Source organism: Dermacentor albipictus, chromosome 1, assembly GCF_038994185.2.
Source record: "Dermacentor albipictus isolate Rhodes 1998 colony chromosome 1, USDA_Dalb.pri_finalv2, whole genome shotgun sequence".
In the NCBI taxonomy this organism is placed as follows: Eukaryota; Metazoa; Arthropoda; class Arachnida; order Ixodida; family Ixodidae; genus Dermacentor; species Dermacentor albipictus.
In genome coordinates this window covers 401,420,637-401,443,438 of record NC_091821.1, presented here as the reverse complement: position 1 = coordinate 401,443,438, position 22,802 = coordinate 401,420,637, and the positions used below count along the sequence as shown (strand labels likewise).

The 22,802-nt window shown below is 48.6% G+C and overlaps 1 protein-coding gene across 7 annotated transcripts in view; it reads left to right on the top strand.

Moving 5' to 3' along the window:
* LOC135903565 (microtubule-associated serine/threonine-protein kinase 3-like) overlaps window positions 1-22,802 on the top strand; it is a 41,437-nt gene that overhangs the window by 5,785 nt on the left and 12,850 nt on the right. For 3 of the 7 annotated variants that reach the window (XM_065433886.2, XM_065433881.2, XM_065433883.2), the window contains exons 3-12: window positions 773-976; window positions 1,473-1,634; window positions 5,198-5,289; window positions 14,164-14,329; window positions 16,965-17,137; window positions 18,235-18,305; window positions 19,061-19,177; window positions 19,443-19,921; window positions 20,315-20,441; window positions 20,914-21,053. In XM_065433886.2, the coding sequence (XP_065289958.1) occupies window positions 773-976; window positions 1,473-1,634; window positions 5,198-5,289; window positions 14,164-14,329; window positions 16,965-17,137; window positions 18,235-18,305; window positions 19,061-19,177; window positions 19,443-19,921; window positions 20,315-20,441; window positions 20,914-21,053 (1,731 nt within the window). Of the gene's footprint in view, window positions 1-772; window positions 977-1,472; window positions 1,635-5,197; window positions 5,290-14,163; window positions 14,330-16,964; window positions 17,138-18,234; window positions 18,306-19,060; window positions 19,178-19,442; window positions 19,922-20,314; window positions 20,442-20,564; window positions 20,649-20,734; window positions 20,856-20,913; window positions 21,054-22,802 lie in introns of all 7 variants that reach the window. The other 4 variants (XR_010564847.2, XM_065433885.2, XM_065433882.2 and 1 more) reach the window with 3 other exon arrangements.

Sequence of the window (22,802 nt, the reverse complement as noted above, 5' to 3'; positions counted from 1 at the left end):
TATACAAGGCTAAAGCCAGAGCAAATAGCGACAAACTGATTAGCCTCAGTAGATGATGGGGAAGGGACATGTGCTCGAGCAGTTTATTTTACGAAAGCCAAAGTCACCCATAAGAATTATCTTTGCTCCGGGGAATTTTCCCATTAATTGATTTAGACAGTCATGTATGTGATCACAAAATGAGCTATTCGAGGGTGGCCAGTAGCATACGCTTAAGATAATTTTTTTTTTCAATCTAATGGTTAAACAACACCACATAGATTCAATTTCAGTGATTATCGCTACATAAAAGTACTCAACATTTTTAGTAACAGCAAGCAATACTCCGCCCCCTATTCTATCAGTACAGTCATTCCTATACACTACGTATTTTTTATGGCAATGAAATATTTCCTCGTTTGTTATTCTGTTAGTCAATCACGATTCAGTTATCGCTATTATGTCCGCATCAGTGTCATCAATCAACGTAGACAATTCGTCCGTTTTATTAAATATACTGCGAGTATTAATGAATACAACGGATATAACATGTTTCGAGGAAGTGGAAGCATCTCCCCACGCGTTTCGCTGTTGCGAGTTGTGTAAGACACGACCGGAGCGAAGAATTCGAGAGTATACTCTAGAATTCTGTAATATACCCTAGAATGCCACAGCCCTGGAAGCGGCACTGTATGAGGATGCATCCTGTGGACGGGCGGTCTCAGCTAAAGAATAAAAATAGATGAAATCAGCAATATATAGCAAAGTGCTATGTGCACCTGCTCGTTTTCAGATTCCAAACACTGCCTCCGTGCTGCTGGACTTGTTCATCAAGCGCGAGAGCAAGGTGTCCCTGATGCGTGAGCCGCTGTCGCACTTCTGCCAGGAGGAGGTGGTTCTCCACGCGCAAGAGTGCCTCCTCAAGCTCAACAAGCAGGTCATCACGTACCAGGACATCCGCGATATGGTCGAGAATTTGGTCGGCCTCCACGACATGGTAACGACGCGTACCGCATCTCTGCCGATGTGCCGCGTCTAAAACTGTTTTACGTATAGCGATGAACGACATCCATAACTTAATGATTTTATTTCATTTGTGAAGTGCGTTGAAAGTTACCTCCAAAGCTTTTCCAAGGAAACCTGCAGCTGATGCACATATGATTACACAGGCTGTCTTGTTCGCCAAGGTGTGAGCAGTTTACGTATATATTTCATGAAGTTGCTATTTGTGCAAATTTCATGCAATTCAATAACGTCAAATGAATCTGTTAATTGACGCTTTCTTTAAGTAATTTTTATTCGTATAACGAAGAACTGAACGAGATTGTGGGTCGTCGCAAATAAAGAGATATTTTAGTCAACTACGCAGCTGCCTTCAATATGCAATGCGGGGCGCCATACTTTCTCAGGTGTTCTTTATCATCACGTGAATAAACAGGGTACATTTTCGGTACGAATGCTATCTACTGTCTTCGGAATCGTTCGTCACGCAGTGTATAAAGAAAAACACGGAAGTCGCGAAAGAACTCGGTGCCACCGTACGCAAGCTGACTATCATCGTGGGCGAGGTTGCGACATCCTTGGAGAAGATCGCCGAAGTGCCCGTCACGGACTGGTTGGCCGTAGGTGACGCTATTGTCAGCAAGCTTGAACGGGTGGGCATTGTAGACAAGTTTTACTCGGAACGATGACCGCATTGCTTTACGCGTGGTTCGAAAAAGGTTTTGCTTAGAAGCATGTTCAAGTGTTGCTTAGAAGAATCCGCTGAGAAGCGTATAAGGAATTCCGGTTAGACCTCGCGCAAATTCCAAATCAAGCAATTGATCGTTTAAGGCTGAGTTCGCCGGTTTTAGTCAGATTAGCGACATTAATTGTGCTTGGCCAGTACGTGGAAGAAGGAAGGCTTCATGGTACTTCGAACAATGATGGCTGTACAGTTGCCGTGGGATGGTTCAGGTGTTTGCCTTGACACCTTACGCGAAAGAGCTTCGGCGTCGGCGGCAGTGTAGGAGCACCCCTCTCTTAACGAAAACTAATTTTTATTATCGAGTGAACCGTGTAAAGGATGATGACAAATATTCCGTCACTTTTTACGGGAGCCTTGCTGATATCGGGAGCGAAGAAACATGGGTGAGGAAAGTAAGCATTCACTCATAACTAAGGCATCGCACACAAACAGGAAGAAAGATCTGTCGCGTTGCTGTGCAACGTGGGAGCAGTTGTCTGTGTTAACTAGTAAACATTCGAGATTAAGACGTGACGTTGGGATTTACATTTTGTTCATTGTTTATACCACGGGCGCGCAGCCACAGTCGATATCGTGAGAATGAGAGTGAGAATGAGAATGTTCGGCTATAACGCTAGCAGAACACTGCTATGTTGAAGGAAAAAAGAAATGAAACACGGCCTTCTAGCAGTGAGACCGACCCGCCGTGGTTGCTCAGTGGCTATGGTGTTAGGCTGTTGAGCACGAGGTCGCGGGATGGAATCCCGCCCACGGAGGCCGCGTTTCGATGGGGGCGAAATGCGAACACACCGGTGTACTTAGATTTAGGTGCACGTTAAAGAACCTCAGGTGGTCGAAATTTCCAGAGTCCTCCACTACGGCGTGCCTCATAATCAGAAAGTGGTTGTGGCACGTAAAACCCCATAATCTAGCAGTGAGACCAGACATCCTACAACGTATTCTTCTCCTTTGATTATATGCATTTCTCGTCACCCGTCCCAGCGGCGTGCTGATACCGGTGATAATGAAGGCGTTCAGTTATGCTACTCAATGTTGAAAGGCAATATAATGAAAACTAATACGAATTTTTTGCTCTACATGACCTGTGAGTCCGTTTATTGCGTCGATACCCTAAATCTTATATAGATTATGGCCAGGCTTTTACTATATTTGGTCCCTTCTGAAATTAAAAATAAATAAATTGTGGTGTTTTACGTGCAAAGATCACGATCTGATTATGAGGCTCGCCATAGTGGGGGACCCCGGAAATTTGGACCACCTGGGGTTCTTTAACGTGCATCTAAAACTAAGTATAAGGGTGTTTTCGCATTTCGCCCCCATCGAAATGCGGCCGCCGTGGCCGGGTTTCAATCCCGTGATGTCGTGCTTAGCACTCCAACACTATAGAAATAGATGAAAGGAGAATTACTGCATTACTTCAACGACTAGATGTGTCCAAAGCTGGAAGCCCTGATGATTTGTCCAATGGCCTTTTGAAGTTGTGTGCCAAATCTGTATCTCCTTTTAACCTCTCCTATTCAAGAAATCTTTGCTCACTAGTTCTCGTCCTAGAGATTGGAAGGTTGCCGGCTTGGTCCCTATTCATAACACCGGGCCTCGGGAATTGGTCTGTAATTACCGTCCTATATCCTTAATAAGTAATGTCTGTAAAACTCTAGAGCACATCCTATATACGAACATAATGATTCGTCTCAATCCCTTATTAAATCGAAATCAGCACGGCTTCCGTCAAGGGACATCCTGTGTTACACAACTAACCGAGTTTGTTCATGAGGTATGCGAAGCTTTTGGATCGTTGTAGCATCATTGACTGCATATTCATTGATTTTAAAAAGGCTTTTGATGTAGTAGATCATGGTCTCTTAGTCCACAAGTTGCGCTGTTTAAATGTGAATGATAAGGTTGTTGAATGGATTAGGGAATATTTAAGTTTCAGGTGTCAGTATGTCACAATAAACGGAGCCAAATCAAATGTAACTTCCGTCACGTCAGGCGTCCCACAGGGGTCAGTTTTGGGACTGTTGCTTTTTCTTGTGTACATTAATGACATATCGGAGAATATTACTTCCCACATGCGACTCTTCGCTGATGACTGTGTAGTCTACAGAGAAGTGAAAAATTCCCACGATTCACTTGCTTTGCAGGAAGACCTAAATACATTGTACCGGTGGTGCGAACAGTGGTACATGAATATAAACTTGCAAAAAAACAGTGTACATGTGTTTCACGAGGAAAAAGGATGTACCTAATTACGTCTATAACATAACCGGCCACTTATTGGAAACTGTCATCGAATATAAGTATTTAGGTGTGTACATCACCTCAAAACTATGTTGGCATCGACATGTTGATTATGTTGCTGGGAAAGCTTGCAAAATGTTGGGTTTTTGGCGCCGTAACACGAGAATGTTTCCGCAAGACTCTAGGGATTTACTATTTAAAACGTATATTAGGTCCGCGTTGGAATATGCTTGTACTGCATGAGACCCGCCGACAAAGACCGACAGACAAAAATGAGAAAGAATCCAGAACTTAGCGGCCCGCTATGTTTCTGGGAATTATAGTAGATACATTAGTGTGTCTGGCATAAAACAGGAATTAGAATGGGAACCCCTTGAAGTAAGGAGAAGAAAGCTAAGGCTTAAATTTTTTCATAACATATATTACGATAAGATTGCTATTCCTAGGGAGAAGTACATTTTTCATCCACACTACAGATCCGAGCGGGTTGATCATAACCATAAAGTGCGTGAATTCAGGTCAAGAACCGATATGTTCAATATGTCGTTTTTGCCTCACACTGTTCGAGAATGGAATGTTTTATCTTCATTTCTTGTTAATATTACTGACAATGAAGTGTTTGCATTGTCATTGTGACTGCCCTTGTAATATTTTTTTTTGTACAACCCCCCACTGTAATGCCACTGTGGCACTTCGGGTAAATAAATAAATAAATAAATAAATAGACAGTAGGTAACCACGACGGACCCCTTCTTACATAGAAGAGTAATGTTGTTTATGAACGTAATTCAATTATTCCTAATAACTTCTTAGCCGGATTCTGCTGGCTTTTCCGAATGTTAAACTGTACACGGACCCCATCAAAGATCTGCGGGTTCCCACAACACGGGCTGGTGAAATTGAGAGCAAACAGATTAAGTGGTGCCTTTAGACTTCAGAATATTGAATATGCTAAACACCGCCGACTTGTTTTGATAATGATTATACTTTGTCCGGCATGAGATGTTAAATTTGAATTGAAAAGAAAGGCATAGACATGAACAAGAAAGCCATATACGACTGGGCAGCAGTTACGATGCCGTCGTTATCTTTTAACGCGAGGCTTATTTTCATTGCAATTCTCAAGAAGCACGTGTACAAACGTCACAGAGCCTCGTAGCAGATGATGTCTATCGCTCTGTCCATCTTGGCCTTTCTGTCATAACCTTGCGCCTGTTGTTTGCTTCGCAGATGAATCCACCTAAACCACCTCCATTCGCTATGTTTATTCCACGGATGCGTGACTTCAAGAACATGAAGATGCTCGGGGCCGGCGGCTTTGGGTAGGTTTGCATACAACGCTGTCGCGTTTTTGTCCATGGCTTAATTCCCGTGAACACTGTGGGTGCATGTCCGAGATGCGATTTTGTCAGCGAGAGGGGACATGCAAAAGTGCTCGTTTGCTAACTCATGCGCCAGCACGCGCGCACGGGTGCACGTGCGTAATAGTAATAGTCTGCGAAATGCAAAAGCGCTGGAGCTCGGATACGTCTATAATAAGATGTGTTTTGTGAGAGCATATATTGTTGTTATAAGCGAGAAGAATCACCGGGGCAGGCGAGAGGCTTAATGTTTTGTTACAAAATTAACAGACAATGAAGCCTAGCAAATGTAGGGGTAAGTTAACTCTCCCTTGTCCGCGAATTATCTATATTTTAGTGATTCTGTTTAGGATATAGGTTCTATTTGTAGATGTTGCGAGGCGTTCTTAGAAATTCCAGGTAAGGCTGTTTCCGTGAAATTCTCTTTGCATGGTTCTTTTTGAAATCATCATCATCATCATCAGCAGCAGCAGCAGCAGCAGCAGCAGCAGCAGCAGCAGCAGCAGCAGCAGCAGCAGCAGCAGCAGCAGCAGCAGCAGCAGCAGCAGTCTAGTTACGCCCACTGCAGGGCAAAGGCCTCTCCCATACTTCTCCAACTACCCCGGTCATGTACTAATTGTGGCCATGTTGTCCCTGCAAACGTCTTAATGTCATCCGCCCACCTAACTTTCTGCCGCCCCCTGCTACGCTTCCCTTCCCTTGGAATCCAGTCCGTAACCCTTAGTGACCATCGGTTATCTTCCCTCCTCATTACATGTCCTGCCCTTGCCCATTTCTTTTTCTTGATTTCAACTAAGATGTCATTTACTAGCGTTTGTTGCTTCACCCAACCTGCTATTTTCTTATCCCTTAACGTTACACCCATCATTCTTCTTTCCATAGCTCGTTGCGTCGTCCTCAATTTCAGCAGAACCCTTTTCGTAAGCCTCCAGGTTTCTGCCCCATATGTGAGTACTGGTAACACACAGCTGTTATACACTTTCCTTTTGAGGGATAGTGGCAACCTGCTCTTCATGATTTGAGAATGCCTGCCAAACGCCCCCCAACCCACTCTTATTCTTCTGGTTATTTCAGTCTCATGATCCGGATCCGTGGTCACTACCTGCCCTAAGTAGATGTATTCCCTTACCACTTCCAGTGCCTCGCTACCTATCGCAAACTGCTGTTCTCTTCCGAGACTGTTAAACATTACTTTAGTTTTCTGCAGATTAATTTTCAGACCCACCCTTCTGCTTTGCCTCTCCAGGTCAGTGAGCATGCATTGCAATTGGTCTCCTGAGTTACTAAGCAAGGCAATATCATCAGCGAATCGCAAGTTGCTAAGGTATTCTCCATCAACTTTTATCCCCACTTCTTCCCACTCCAGGTCTCTGAATACCTCCTGTAAACATGCTGTGAATAGCATTGGAGAGATCGTATGTCCCTTTCTCACGCCTTTCTTTATTGGGATTTTGTTGCTTTCTTTGTGGAGGACTACGGTGGCTGTCGAGCCGCTATAGATATTGACACGTGTACTTATCTTTATCGGTCGACCACGTTTCGCTGCTTAACAACTGTAATCGCACAGCGAGGGATGCGCCTGAATGTATCCGATGTTTCTGGAAAGTTATCGATGCTTCTACCCGGCTGTCTGTTGTCGCCGACCCTTGTGTTATCTGATTTCATCGCGTAACGCGAATGGTGTAGAACTTTGTGGAAGGCACGCGGGACCGAACGATTAGTCTGGAACATTCGACGAGTGCTCTATAAAAGCCGACGCGCTTGACCCGCTGATCAGATTTTCGACGATCGCCGACTGTGTTCGCCGCTATCGTTGTGCTTTAAGTGTAGCCTGTTTTGTGGGCACAGGTTCGCCCAATAAAAGCTAGCTTTGTCTTTCACAGTACTGCTACTGTGTTCTCTCTTTACCGTCACTACCACGTGACATCTGGTGGAGGTGCTTGTGCGTTCATGTACCGAACGCCCCCGCAAAGCCGCGATCCAAGTCCGAAGCCCGAGGACAAAACCAACGTTGACCAAGATCAGCCACCAGCCAACCAAGACCAGCGAGCTAGCCGCCGGCTGCAAGGACTGCCCCCAGAGCACGGACTCCTACCTGGGACGAGCAGGAAGATTGCCACCAAGTCCTCCCCAATGGCAGCCCCAGCATCCCCCGTCGTGCTGCAGCAGCCCAGGGAGCCCCCCACGTTCCGCGGTTCAACATTCGAGGACCCGGAAACCTGGCTCGAGACGTACGAGAGGGTCGCTGCATTTAACAGCTGGAACAGCGACGACAAACTGCGACATGTCTTCTTCGCATTGGAAGACGCTGCCAGGACGTGGTTCGAGAACAGAGAAGCCACGTTAACGACCTGGGACCTTTTCCGAAGCGCCTTCCTGAAGACATTCACAAGCGTCGTTCGCCGAGAACGAGCCCAAGCACTACTGGAAACCCGAGTGCAGCTGCCCAACGAGACCACGGCGATTTTTACAGAAGAAATGAGCCGCCTATTCCGCCACGCCGACCCGGAAATGTCCGAGGAAAAGAAAGTCCGGCTACTAATGCGTGGTGTTAAGGAGGAACTTTTCGCCGGTATGGTACGAAACCCGCCGAAGACTGTCGACGAGTTTCTTCGCGAGGCCACTAGCATCGAGAAGACACTCGAGATGCGAAACCGGCAATTCGACCGCCGCACCAACGCTACAAACTATGCCGGAGTTCAATCACTGGCCTCCGAAGACCTGCGCGAGGCTATCAGGGCAGTCGTACGAGAGGAGCTTCAGAAGATCTTCCCGTCGTCGCAGCCTCAAGTGGCCTCGATCGCTGACATCGTCAAAGATGAGGTTCAGAGGTCGCTTGCAGTTCCGGAGGTGCAACCTCAATTACCGCAACCCCAACCCGAAGCGATGACCTACGCCGCCGTCGTACGCCGTCAAGGCCCACCTCAGCGACCGCGCCAGGGCCCTGTAACGCCGCAATTCCGTCGACCATGCACCGCCGCCGCCGCCGACAGCGCGCCCACCCGTCGCCCAGCGGAGCTACCCGAGGAAGACCGACGTTTGGCGCGCTCCTGACCACCGCCCACTCTGCTACCACTGCGGGGAAGCGGGTCACGTCTACCGCCGATGCCCATACCGCGACATGGGACTGAGAGGGTTCGCCGTCAACGCGCCGCGTCCAAAGCTTGGAGAGCGCCCACGTGACATCGCCGACTACCTCGCCGCTACTCAATGGAGCCCTCGACGACCGTCCCGTTCGCCGTCACCAGGCCGCTACCTGTCGCCGCAGCGCCGACCATACACCGGCCCAGCGCGGGGCCGCTCTGCGAGCCCATATCCGGAAAACTAAAAGCAGCAACTGATGGAGGTGCGGTTGCTGTTCGTCGAACTGACGAAGATCCTCCGCCGTCGACGAACATGACGAAGAAATCATCTCGACGACCTAATGACGACACGCCGCCGTCCCGAAGAAGTCGCGAAGCCAACACTACACCGACGAAAGACGACTTGACGACGCAACGTTCCAGCTTCAGTTCAACACGACGCAGCCGTGATCCGACGCCAAGACCCAACTGCAACGCCAGACAAAGAACCACCGACCTCGACGTACTTCTAGACGGCCACGCAGTCACTGCCTTTGTCGACACAGGGGCCGATTACTCTGTAATGAGTGGACACATCGCCGCCCAGTTAAAGAAGGTTAAGACTGCATGGGAGGGTCCCCAAATTCGGACCGCTGGAGGACACCTCATTACGCCGACTGGAATCTGCACGGCAAGAATTACCGTTCATGACCGTACTTACCCTGCCACCTTCGTTATCCTGCAACAGTGTTCGCGAGACGTCATTCTCGGCATGGACTTCCTGAACCAACACGGCGCAATCATTGACCTGAAGTCGAAGTCCATAACGCTGTCGGAAGATCGAGCGATACCACCGGAGAGCTCTAGTAGTCACCGTGCCTTAAGTGTGCTCGAAAGTCAAGTCAGCATCCCGCCTCGCTCCAGCATTGTCATTTCCGTAGGCACCAAAACGCCTGGCGACGCAGAAGGCGTCATCGAGGGTGACCAACGTCTACTGCTAGACCGTGAAATTTGCGTCGCAAGAGGGATCGCTCGACTGCATGGAGGGAAAACTGAAGTGTTGCTGACAAACTTCAGCCAGGAGTTCAAGCACATCAACAAGGGCACGACGATCGCGTACATCGAAGAAATTGTGGAAACCAGTAATGCGTTTGTCCTCTCGGATTCCGCCGCATGTAGCCCGACGACCATGGTTCCCGAACCAGACTACGACATTAATCCAAGTCTCCCAGTGATTAAGCAACAGCAGCTCAGAAGTCTGCTCCGACGATACGAAGGCTGCTTTTCGACGACATCGAGGATTCGACAAACACCAGTCGCCAAGCATCGCATAATCACCGAGGAGTACGCTCGACCACTCCGCCAGAGCCCTTACCGAGTTTCGCCGCGAGAACGCGAAGCTATAACAGAACAAGTCGACGAAATGCTGCGCGACGACATCATCCAGCCGTCGAAAAGCCCGTGGGCATCCCCTGTTGTGCTGGTGAAGAAAAAGGACGGAACCCTACGTTTCTGCGTCGATTATCGTCGTCTGAACAAGATCACGAAGAAGGACGTATACCCCCTTCCACGGATAGACGACGCATTGGATCGGCTCTGCAACGCTAAGTACTTCTCCTCGATGGACCTCAAGTCTGGCTATTGGCAAATAGAAGTCGACGAAAGAGATCGCGAAAAGACCGCCTTCATCACCCCAGACGGCCTCTACGAGTTCAAGGTTATGCCATTTGGACTGTGCTCGGCGCCTGCAACGTTCCAGCGCGTGATGGACACGGTTTTAGCGGGATTGAAATGGCAGACCTGTCTCGTTTACTTGGATGACGTCGTTGTATTCGCCGGAAATTTCGACGACCACCTTAGGCGGCTTGCCACAGTACTAGAGGCCATCAAGTCGTCAGGGCTCACTCTGAAGCCAGAAAAATGCCGCTTCGCTTACGACGAGCTTTTGTTCCTAGGCCACGTCATCAGTAAATCCGGAGTACGCCCCGACCCCTAGAAAACAGCTGCCATCGCAAAGTTCCCGCAGCCCACCGACAAGAAGGCAGTGCGTAGATTCCTTCGCATGTGTGCCTACTACAGGCGCTTTGTCAAGGACTTCTCACGCATCGCCGAGCCGTTGACACGTCTAACTAAATGTGATGCTGAGTTCAAGTGGGAAACGCCGCAGGCCGACGCATTTGAAGAACTCAAACGACGCATGCAGTCGCCGCCGGTACTTGCGCACTTCGACGAGTACGCCGATACAGAAATCCATACTGACGCCAGTAGCTAGGCCTCGGTGCCATTCTAGTCCAAAGGAAAAACGGAGTCGAAGAGGTGATCTCTTACGCTAGCCCGTCGCTGTCAAAAGCGGAAAGCAACTATTCTACGACCGAAAAGGAATGCCTCGCCATCGTTTGGGCTACAGCTAAATTTCGCCCTTATCTTTATGGCAGGCCATTCAAAGTCGTCAGTGACCATCACGCGTTGTGTTGGCTAGCGAGTATAAAGGATCCTTCAGGACGACTGGCGCGGTGGAGCCTCAGACTACAAGAATACGACATCACTGTAACCTACAAGTCCGGACGAAAACACTCCGATGCCGATTGTCTATCACGCGCCCCCATTGACCCGCCGCCGCAAGATGACGAAGATGACGACGCCTTCCTTGGCATGATAAGCGCGGAAGACTTCGCTGAACAGCAACGGGCAGACCCGGAGCTAAAAGGCCTGGTGGAATATTTGGAAGGGCACACCGACGTTGTCCCCAAGGCATTTAGGCGCGGATTATCTTCCTTCACGCTTCGAAACAATCTACTCGTGAAGAAGAACTTTTCACCAGTCCGCGCAAACTACCTTCTTGTTGTCCCGTCAGGACTTCGTCCAGAAGTATTGCACGCCCTACATGACGATCCGACCGCTGGACACCTCGGTTTTTCCCGGACACTATCGAGGATAAAAGAAAAGTATTATTGGCCGCGCCTGACCGCCGACGTCGCCCGTTATGTCAGAACATGCCGAGACTGTCAGCGACGCAAGACACCGCCGACAAGGCCAGCCGGATTACTACAGCCAATCGAGCCTCCTTGCCGACCATTCCAGCAGATCGGGATGGACTTGCTGGGACCCTTTCCGACGTCAACAACCGGAAATAAGTGGATCGTCGTGGCGACAGACTACCTTACCCGCTTCGCTGAAACTAAAGCACTGCCGAAAGGTAGCGCAGCCGAAGTGGCGAAATTCTTTGTCGAAAACATCCTGCTTCGACATGGCGCCCCAGAAGTCCTCATCACCGACAGAGGAACGGCCTTTACAGCGGAGCTCACCCAAGCCATTCTGAAATACAGTCAGACAAGGCACAGGAGGACCACGGCCTACCACCCGCAGACGAATGGTCTTACGGAGCGGCTGAATAAGACCCTCGCCGACATGCTAGCGATGTACGTCGACGTCGAACACAAGACGTGGGATGCCGTCCTGCCGTACGTAACATTCGCTTACAACACGGCGGTGCAAGAAACAACACAGATCACGCCGTTTAAGCTGGTTTACGGCAGGAACCCGACGACGACGCTCGACGCCATGCTGCCCCACGTCACTGACGAAGAGAATGTTGACGTCGCTAGCTATCTCCAGCGCGCCGAAGAAGCCCGACAGCTCGCCCGCCTAGGGATCAAGAACCAACAGAGGACCGACAGCCGACACTACAACCTCCGACGACGCTTTGTTGAGTACCAGCCCGGCGACCGTGTTTGGGTTTGGACACCGATACGCCGACGAGGACTCAGTGAGAAACTACTCCGACGCTATTTCGGACCCTACAAGGTCATCCGACGTATTGGCGCTCTGGACTATGAGGTCGTGCCAGACGGCATTTCGCATTCACAGCGGCGCCGCGCACGATCTGAAGTGGTCCGCGTGGTGCGCCTTAAACCCTTTTACGGACGCTGACGAAATTCCTTATTTTTTGTTGTTGTTATTTTCTTTGCTACGGGTGTTTTTATTTCGCTTGTATGTAGCATCGGGTCGATGCTTTTTAAGAGGGGGGTATTGACACGTGTACTTATCTTTATCGGGCGACCACGTTTCGCTGCTTAACAACTGTAATCGCACAGCGAGGGATGCGCCTGAATGTATCCGATGTTTCTGGAAAGTTATCGATGCTTCTACCCGGCTGTCTGTTGTCGCCGACCCTTGTGTTATCTGATTTCATCGCGTAACGCGAATGGTGTAGAACTTTGTGGAAGGCACGCGGGACCGAACGATTAGTCTGGAACATTCGACGAGTGCTCTATAAAAGCCGACGCGCTTGACCCGCTGATCAGATTTTCGACGATCGCCGACTGTGTTCGCCGCTATCGTTGTGCTTTAAGTGTAGCCTGTTTTGTGGGCACAGGTTCGCCCAATAAAAGCTAGCTTTGTCTTTCACAGTACTGCTACTGTGTTCTCTCTTTACCGTCACTACCACGTGACAATATCTTCCAGTATTTTTACATATGGCTCATCTACACGCTGATTCCGTAGTGCCTCCATGACTGCTGAGGTGTCGACTGAATCAAACGTTTTCTCGTAGTCAATGAGAGCTATATATAAGGGTTGGTTGTATTCTGCACATTTCTCTATCACTTGATTGATAGTGTGAATATGGTCTATTGTTGAGTAGCCTTTACGGAATCCTGCCTGGTCCTTTGGTTGACAGAAGTCTAAGGTGTTCCTGATTCTATTTGCGATTACCTTAGTAAATACTTTGTAGGCAACTTCTTCTGGCGTTACCTGTGGGATTTCGAATTCCTCCAGGATATTCTCTCTTCTACTATCGTCGTGGGTGCCACTGGTACTGTATAAATCTCTATAGAACTCCTCAGCCACTTTAACTATCTCATCCATATTGGTAACGATATTGCCGGCTTTGTCTCTTAACGCACACATCTGATTCTTGCCTATTAAATAGGGGTGCGCCAATATTCGAAACATTCTAATTACGAATCAAATAGTCACTATTCATAGACGCGAAAATTTTTTGAATTTCTTTAGAATATTTTTCGAATATTTCAAAACGTCAGCTGCGTCCAAGGAAACAGAACACTGGAGCAGATGCACGGTAAATTATCACCACCGCGCGCATAGCATGACATAATACATGAGAACTTTCGCCGTGGAGCAGGCTGTACGTCACTTAGATAGCGACACATTAAAGGCTGTACAGCGATCATTCGCGCTATCTGAAGAGTCCCTAATGCGATGAAACTATACTTCATTGCTTCGAATGCTCCGTCTGTGCTTTTTATAAACAACTCTTCATACGATACTATGCAATGACAGAATCTTGCCAACTTCAAGCATACTGGGATGTCAACATTGTTTTGTGTTGTCATAACGGTGGTTCTTTATTCAAAACTTTTCGAAAAGTATACGATATTCTATTCGATTTGATTCGCTTGTGATACCATTCAATTCCTATTCGATTCGGTCTCAAAAGTTAACAATCGCAGGCCCTTTAATTTAAAATAATAAAATTTATAAATGTTTGGAGTTTAGCATCTCAAAGCAACACTGCAGGTATGCGTTAACACCTTAGTGGAGCGCTCTGGGATAACTTTCACAACCAGAGATCGTGGAACATGCATATCAATTTAAATACAGGAGCGCTTTCGTTTCGGCCACGTGAAGATGTAGCATTGATGACAGCATCCTTTTCCGCTAAAGTAACGTAGTTTTGTATATGGCAAACTTAGCAAGCAGCTTGCAGAATGTGGAGGCAGCAATGTCTCCAAGCGGGACTCTCACTCCGCAGGTCCGTGTACCTGGTCACCTACCGTCCTGCCAACTTCGTGGTGACGGTGAAGCTTGTGAACATGGACCGCTTCAGCCGACACAAGCAGGCCGCCATGGACAAAGTTGTCGCGTCTGTCATCAGGAACCCCTTCCTTGTCAAGTACTACTGCTGTTTCTGCGTCAAGGTGAATCCAGACGGCCGCATCACTCGTCGGTAGATCACTGGGAATGAAAATAGAAGAAATAATAAAAACTCTGCCTCCTGAAGTTGCTTTTCAAACGATCAATGATGGCATTTCTACCCACAAGTGCCACATGCTTCACTGGTAACAGTATTCTCGGGGTATCGCTGCATGGTCAAGTACAAGCTCTTTCACTAGCACATGTACGTGACTGATGCACGTTTCCAGTAAATCAACATTGTGGCGCTCTCAGATATACCTGCATGAGAACTAATCCTCAACAGTTTTGCTCGCCGAACTGGCTTTGCGCCGTATCGCCTGCATATACAGGTCTGTAGTCGACCACAAACGCACCTCCCATCGCCTAGATTTTTCCAATGCGCCTCTTCGGCTCACCGGCCATCCTTACTCCCCACTCTTTCCACTCGTCCTGTGTGATCCGCTTGTTCACGTGCTGCTCCACGTTGTGTGGCTGACGCACTAGCTGAGTAGCTGGCAGCTTTTGTCTTGTACACTTCTCACGCGGACGTAGCTCTACCAATGTCAGCGTACTACGTTTTACCAGTTGCTTCTCGTTGGGCACATAGCCTAGGGTTCGGCATCTTCCGTATAACAAGGACAGCTTTAGCAGAACAAGACCCTTCACCGAAGATATGTCAACTAAGCTGTGAAGCGATCGCTAGTTTCGTCGTCATCATCCTGATCATCTTCGTAAGCGTGCGTGCGCACTCAACATAATTAGTACACTTTCCTATAGCTTATGCTGCTATGATAGCGCCCATTCTCGCTTTCCTTGAGATTTTCGGTGCGTTCCCGTGGCATCATTCACAGCCACGGTGAGTTGTGTAACTAGCCATCAACAAACATGACCTGAAAAAAAATTATACGGATTTGGAAAGCCAAAATTCCTTGTAGCGATCGCTTGCGATGTCAAGCCGATGTCGGAACCGTTTAGTATATTGCCGATTCCCGGAGAACTCGTATATTCCCCCAAGTTCAGTGACGGTGCATTGCAACTCAGGCGTCTCATATTAAAGCTATAAGAAAACTTTATTAAGTAAGAATTATTCATTTACCAGTTTATTTGTACATAACACGGTACTGCAATACATATTCCACGAAGTTCTTTCACAGTCGAACACAAGAATGGCATGTCACATTCGCACGCTGTTAACGTTGCATGAAATGCAGTGGCTTACATTTACAAGGCAAGATACAGGGTGTTCAAAATTAAGCTTTATGGTTTTCTTAGTTAAGCACTTGGAGGCACGCGAAGACAATCTGTGGAAATATGTGGCCATGGGGACACAAACTGAGATGATAATTAGAGCTGTCAGCAACCCAGTTATCTAAAATTTGATAACTAACTTTTTGTTGACTGCAGTAGGTGGGTATGTTTGTAATCAAAAGTTAGAGGCCATCGTGCTTCTGGACAGTATCAGTTGGAAGAACTCTTCTATCGTGTCTGTGCTCCCGACGTATTCAACTCCAAAATTTAATTCTCGTTCGCATGATTACGCATGCAAGAGAGTTAGCATCTGCGCGAAGCTCCTCCATGATGAGACGCGGCTGTTGCGTGTGGCGTTTAGTCTAACCTAACCTAACCTAATGACAACGGGCCGGAGACATTGGCAAAGATAACTGCCCTCCTTCTCCTCTAAACAATTGGAGCACACGGCCCCGCTGTCGTACTACGCGACCGCGCATCCTGTAACGATGGCGGCAACTGCCATGCCGAGACAATGGCGCGAGCGGAGAAGCCGGAGGGCAGTGCGCGTGCGTAATGGTGACTAGACGAGCGGGCATGGTGCTTACCTGGGCTCTGCATATAATGTGACTGCTGATTTCTAAGTCTTCTAAGTTTTATTGAAATCAACAGCAACAACTGCACGGTACACCTCGCTGTCATGTCTTGATTTCGCCAGCCGAGATGATGATTGCAATCATCATCTTTGCCTATGCCTCCGCCCTGTTGTCAGACTAAAGCCCGCACGCAGCAGCTGCGTCACATCAGGGAGGAGCTTTGCACCGATCCTGACTCTCTTGCATGCGTAATCATGCGAACGAGAATTAAAATTTGGAGTCGGAGATGTCGGAGCAGAGACACGGTAGAAGAATTCTTCCGACTGATAGTGTGTAGGAACACGACTGACTCCAACTTTTTATTACTGAGATACCCACTTGCTGCAGTCAGCAAAAAGTTAGTTATTCAGTTTTATTTGATTGGGCTGCTGACAGCGATGGTTGTCATGTCAATTTGGGCCCTCCTGGCCACAACACTTATTTGCGCAGGTGGTCTTCGCGTGCCTTTCAGTGCCTACTTTTAAGAAACCCATAATGCTTAATTTTGAACACCAGGTACAGCAATCAACGTTTGAGGTAGGTTACACTTTTAAAAGACACAATCTTCTGTAGATTCTGTTCTACAAGCTTGTTTTTTCTACAGCTGGCGATAAATATCAATGTTTTCTTTTTCCCAGAGCACGTTTATTTTGTTTTCTATTTTCTTTGAAAAGGAAATGTTGCTGGCGAGCAAATTGTACAATAATTAGAAGGCAGCCATCAAAAAAAGGAGCAGCGACTCACGCGACTGTGACGCACTGCTGCCATGCTAACGCTCGAGCGTGCATCGTGGCAGGAAGCGTACGTGACCGTCATGGAGTACATCGCCGGCCTGGACCTGATGCGCGTTGTGACCAAGGAGGTGTACTTGGAGATCGAGGCCGTGCGCATCATCATGGCGCAACTGATCCTCGCGCTTGAGCACATGCACTTGCGCGGATTTCTCCACCGGGATATCAAGGTGTCCAAGTGAGTGGCTGCTCGTTATTGCAGGCCAGTGTGTCGTACTGCCAACGGCAAATCGTAGGCGGACCTACGATTTCGCGAGCACAGTATAAAATTGTCTCTACCTGGCCGTATATAAATTTCGGGTGCTTAATATATATCCGCACGGATGTGCTGTGCTTTCAACGTGGCGCTTGCGTGTGATACATCCCAAAAGTAGCTGTCTCGCCCGAAAGGCGAAGCATCGATTGCGACAACAAATTATTAGACACGAGATAAAGATAGTTTTAGGGGCCGTGTAAACTAGCACAGTGTCACGCATGCACAGGCAAACATGTACACACCTCACTCGATCTTAAAACGCTGGCGTGAGGACCCGCGGCAGCAGCACCGAGCGAAGTGACCTTCGTGCTTCCTATAGCTTCTATGCAAATTGAGCGGCGAGAACACACCTCCCACGAAGCCATAAGACGTCGGCGCAGCTAATCTCTGTCCCACATAACAGATCGCTTTCGAGATAGGGCCTGCGCGACCGCGCCATACGCAGTTTCCGCTAGGGTAGGCGATCCCCCCCCCCTCCCCCTCTCTCCCACATCCGCCCGTTGCCTTGCGGCCGACGGAAGAAGCCGCGCTTCCTACCTGCTTTCCTCTCTTGCGAGAGTGATATTGAGCCATCATCGCTGGCTCACCCTCGTACGCTTTCACTCGCACATACAGCATGCGGCGCGCGGCGACGATGTTATCGCCCTTGGACTTTTATACGAAACATAACGGCTAGGCCGTTAACGACGCCGTCGGCAGAAATGCGCCCGGAGTGTCGATATAATTGATATCGCATTAACAAACGGATATGGAGGTCGTGAACCCACGTTGCAGTGCCAATTCGCGGCGATTGCTTGGGAACATTGCTATTGCTGTCATGGTGTAGCACTTTAGGCCGCTTCGTTGGCAGTATTTCAGGCTGTGAGTGACAGCGCTTCTTTAAAGCGAGGCATGCTGAAAACACTATCATGGCGTTATTGTTGTAATGTTCTCTTGGCCGTATTGCTTTTCGCAAAAACCTTATTCCTTACGACTGCATACAGACTTGGTGAACGTATACATTACACGGCCTTTTCCAGCATGCTCATTTTGCCGGGCGGGAGAGTGAAAGTCATCGACTTCGACACAACTAAAGTGTGCAGCGGTCACTGTGAGTGCAGCCTGTTTTCTTTTGATTCAGGCAAACGTTTTAAGCAAACGTTGGTGTGCTCGCATTTGCTGGCTTTTTTTACTATCAGAAGAAAACACTACCAAAGTGCGCTTTCAGCGGGCTATATGATTGCGTCGAGCTCTTTGAAGGCCATGTAAACAAGCCATATACCCAGTACCCCCAACCAATATTACTCGTTAAATTTAGTAGGGAATTATTATATAATTTACCAACTGTAATACTGTCAGGTACCTATAAGGATCTTTTGGAAAATCTTATCGTTCGATGATTATTCCACATGAATGTTGTCCCTCTCGAGAACCTGTACTAATAGGATATTGTTATCCGGTACTGCTATCAAGCCCTTATGACATTTAACTGCTGACGCCGACTTCTTGTTTTTGTTTAACGAAGAACGGATTACACTAGTGACAGACGCCGCGAAAGTTGTCAATTCTTTCTGTTATCTATTCGTAGCTGTCCCTCTTAAACACAGAATAATATTCCAGTATATTTACATGTCCTAACATAACGTAGCCATAACGTAGCCAGTGGAACGGTTTGTAAGTTTCATCGTTGATAAAGTTTCTGCACCCAAGCAGCAGTCACATGACCGGTGCTGCGGATATACGGTTCTGCCGATTTAGGTCTGCGGTGTCAGATTTTGTGAATTCTGGTATACACTTCTGACGCGCGATCACGAGATGTGCATGACTGATTCCCCTACAATGATGAATGCACGCGCAATCACGCAGTCACCAAGCGTTTCCTGAGGGGCTACTTTCGGAGAACTCCTTTCGAATTCCACGACGGCGAGTCGGCCGGCACCATACCGTACATGGCTCCGGAAATTCTCAAAAGGAGACCGTATGGTACGTCCAACGCTCTGCAGCGAAAGGCGAATTGGATTACTTTGAAGTTAATAGTTATAGTGCTCACTGCTTGTCTACAGCGAAGCACGTTTCCCTGCGTTGTTCTCCTTTCTTTCGCGTGGTTAGCGATGCGTGGTTTCGGGTCTTCGCCCACCGACTGCATAAGAGCCAGTCACAGGCAAGACTTGCGCGTTCGGCGGAAAGTGTTCTTGTGGAGGTTATTCGCGCAACGTGCGCAATCCGTGGTCCTTTCATTTTCGCGCAGGTCGCGCTGCCGACTGGTGGTCGATGGGCGTCGTCATGTACAAGCTGATGACCGGCCGGGTGCCGTTCCGAGGAAAGTCCAAGCAGCTGCTTCGCGAGCGCATCATCACGTCGCCGCTGAAGTGGCCGCGTGCCGATGAGCATCCACACTCGGCCACGACGCCGGCCAAGGACATGACGTACCGTCTGCTCAAGAAGAGCGCCGCGGAACGGCTCGGCTCGCGCGACTACAGCGACTTGAAGACGCACCCGTTCTTCGACAAGTTCAACTGGCAGGTGCTTTACAGCAAGACGAACTTGTGCGACATAGCGAGCATCGCCGAAATCATGAACAACGACGCCGAAAAAGACCGCACGAGTGGGGACCCCGAGGACAAGCGCAAGCACCAGCAGGTAGAGGAGATGACCGACGTCAGCGCCGAAAGCCAGAAACCGTTGCTGTGCTACGCTTCGCCTAGCTTCAAGAAACTCATGATCAAGGTACGCATACATATAAATTGTCAATCGAAAGTAAGCCATGTTCAATATAATTTCCTCTTGAGCATAATGTAATTGTCTTATACAGGCTCAACTGTAAAGTTCGGAAAGTTGCCTTAGTGTATGCGCAAACACTTACGTAAGCTTGGCTTTTGTGAAGTTGGCTCGTCTCAGTTTGAAAGGTATAGCGCTTTGGGATTGGGCACAACTCGTAAAGTAGCTTTTAATTAGAAGTCTTCTATTTTGCAGGAGGTTGTAGAAGGAAGCTGTGGTCGTTATCAGTGGGCGTTTCACCACTTATAATATCGGCAACGATGATCAGAGTGGGAAAGCACTAACAAAATAAACATTGTCCTGTGAACCCAGGTGTGACAGGGAATTCTTGTTTCCGCCCAGGTAAAGTCAAGCAAAAGCCCTGTCGACGTGTCTGATTCCTTCATGGAGACCAGCGATCAGAGCTCCGAAGCCATCGACTATCAGGCGAACTCTCCCGCGTCCACGAGCAGAACCACACCTATGAGCAGTAAGTAGGCTCACGAAACATCCTGTTCTGTATAGACGCTCTAGCAGAGTAATTCTTCTTGCATGCAGGAGCACACTTCTCTATCGTCAATTTCGCAATCAATAACTTCAAATGTTATTACAGAGGAACCAAGAGTGGCGCGAAAAACTGGAGTTTATCCTCAACAAGAGAAGACGATTTGCTGGGTCGAGCTGGGGATATGTTTCGGTAGTCATCCTTCTTTATATATAGTTGCGTGGCTTGCGAATAATAATGCTTTTGTTACGTGACAACCTGCTACGGGGTTTCCTCAGGGCCATTGATGAAAAGCTGTAACTCCAGGCACCAACGGATAAACAGCACCACCTGCATGTCGGTGACGCGGACCATATACTATGGAGCTGGGCATGACGACCTCGCCGCTCCGTTTCTGCGGTACTGATGTCGACACTAAACATGACGACGAGATTGAACGGGCACTGCTTTGTTGCAGGCCCGGAAGGCAAAGACGGCGCACGCACCGAGAAGGTGGATCTCATGCTTTACCGGAAGAAGAAGTACACGAAGTTCTGGGGCTTCGGCTTCTCGTTGCGTCGGGTCCAGGGAGAGGAAGAGAGCTTCACTTACGTGGACGTGAGTTTTGATGTGGGTAATTGACGAATGGCAAAATTGTACTCGCCCGCTTTGGTGCTGCGGCTGCACGACAAGATCTGGTTGCAAAACAAGGCATATAGCCGCCCTTTCTACAGGGGATACTTATCTGCCTCTCGGCCAGCTGAGTTGAAGTCCTGGCATGGATTGGGTGCTTTTGCAGTGTCTGTGTAAGTTGTAGGCTAATTACGAAATAAACGGTGGTTCTTCCTGACGGAAGTGTTACGTTTGGCTTAATGTGTGATCTGAAAGAAAAGTTGCCAAAACGTTCAGGTTTCATCATAAAACTAGTAACAGAGACACACATCGACCATGCATCTGTACTGCGAACTTTGCCATCTTAAACACCTTTGTTTGGAAAATACCTTTCTTGCGCACGTCCAGAATATTTTTGCAAAGCGTCAATTACCGGCGTTTCAATCTGGCGTGGCGGCTCGTATAGACGGCTACGAACAGACGCGCTAACATTTTTCGCATCTGAACGCGTGTGCGTTCCTCGACAACGACAGGTGTCGCCTACCAAAGAAAAAAAAATACCCAGGTCCCACGTACACTGGGCATCTGTGTATGCCAAGCTTTTGTAAGCCAGCAAGGCAAAATGGCGCTATACGATAAAAGACGCGCTGAAGATATCGCTGTCGGTCGCGTCCCTTGGCCATCATGGTGGACCTTGTAGAGAAGACAGAAGTAATTTTTCGAGCGAAGCTTGTATTGGCTTATAAGTTTCGGTGGCGTTGTCGTGGTCACGCAAAAAAAACTCAGTTTCTCCCAGAGCAGAGCAGCTGCGGGAAGGCGCCGTTTGATGAGGGTACAGCTGAGCCGGCGCCGAAGCGTGAGTCATTAGCAATCATTCCAGCTGCATAGGCGCGCGCTCACGCCACGCGCCCAACCAATCGGAACCGTTTCGCTTCAGCCGGGTAGGGAAATTGCAGCAAAGGCTCTCGCGCGCGCTGCGCAGGCTTGGTATCCGTTCAGTTCATTCTCGGTAGACGGATGGGACGGCCACGTGTTGTGCTTTCCCCCGAAGAACGGGCAGCGTTTGACGAGCGGCAACGAAAACTCCCCCGTGAAAGGGCTCGCCGTCGGCGCGCCGAACCAGCCGTTAGAACAGCCCGAGCCCAGGAAGTCCGACAGAAACGAGAAGATGCCGAGCTGAGGGAGCGGGAGGCCGAATCAATCCGGCACCGTTCCGTTACCTGTGGGTTACTTAACCGTGACGAAAGTCAGTTGCACGCTGGACAAGCTTCCCTTACCCCCATTTTCCGGTTGGTTCAAGACTAAAAATGTTGAATCGCAAAACCCGATGTGCTTGACCTTACAGCACACACCCTATGGGGCCGCCCCCTCAGCTCAACAGTCCCGTACCAGTACACCTAACACAATTATCCTTGCCCTGCATCTAACATATCTGAATTACTGGCTCGCTCCCCGAACCCACACCTCTTTTCTCCCCCGGGCCCTTGTTCTGCGCGCCCGTAACATGCTGAATGAGGCCCAGCGAGTATACAGTTACAATCTCATAGCAAAAAGCTTCAAACTACAGGCTTTATAATGATAAAGTGTATTCTCTCTCAGTTGAACTTGTAGAAACTCGCTACAGTGACACAGTCCAGTGAGAAATGCGTAGCGAATTCTGCTGACGATGAGTCTTCATCATCAGATTAAAGATGCGTGCGCTCATTCTTTATCAGTAAATTCTTGCCATGTGAGGCTCCTAATGTAACGCGCCAA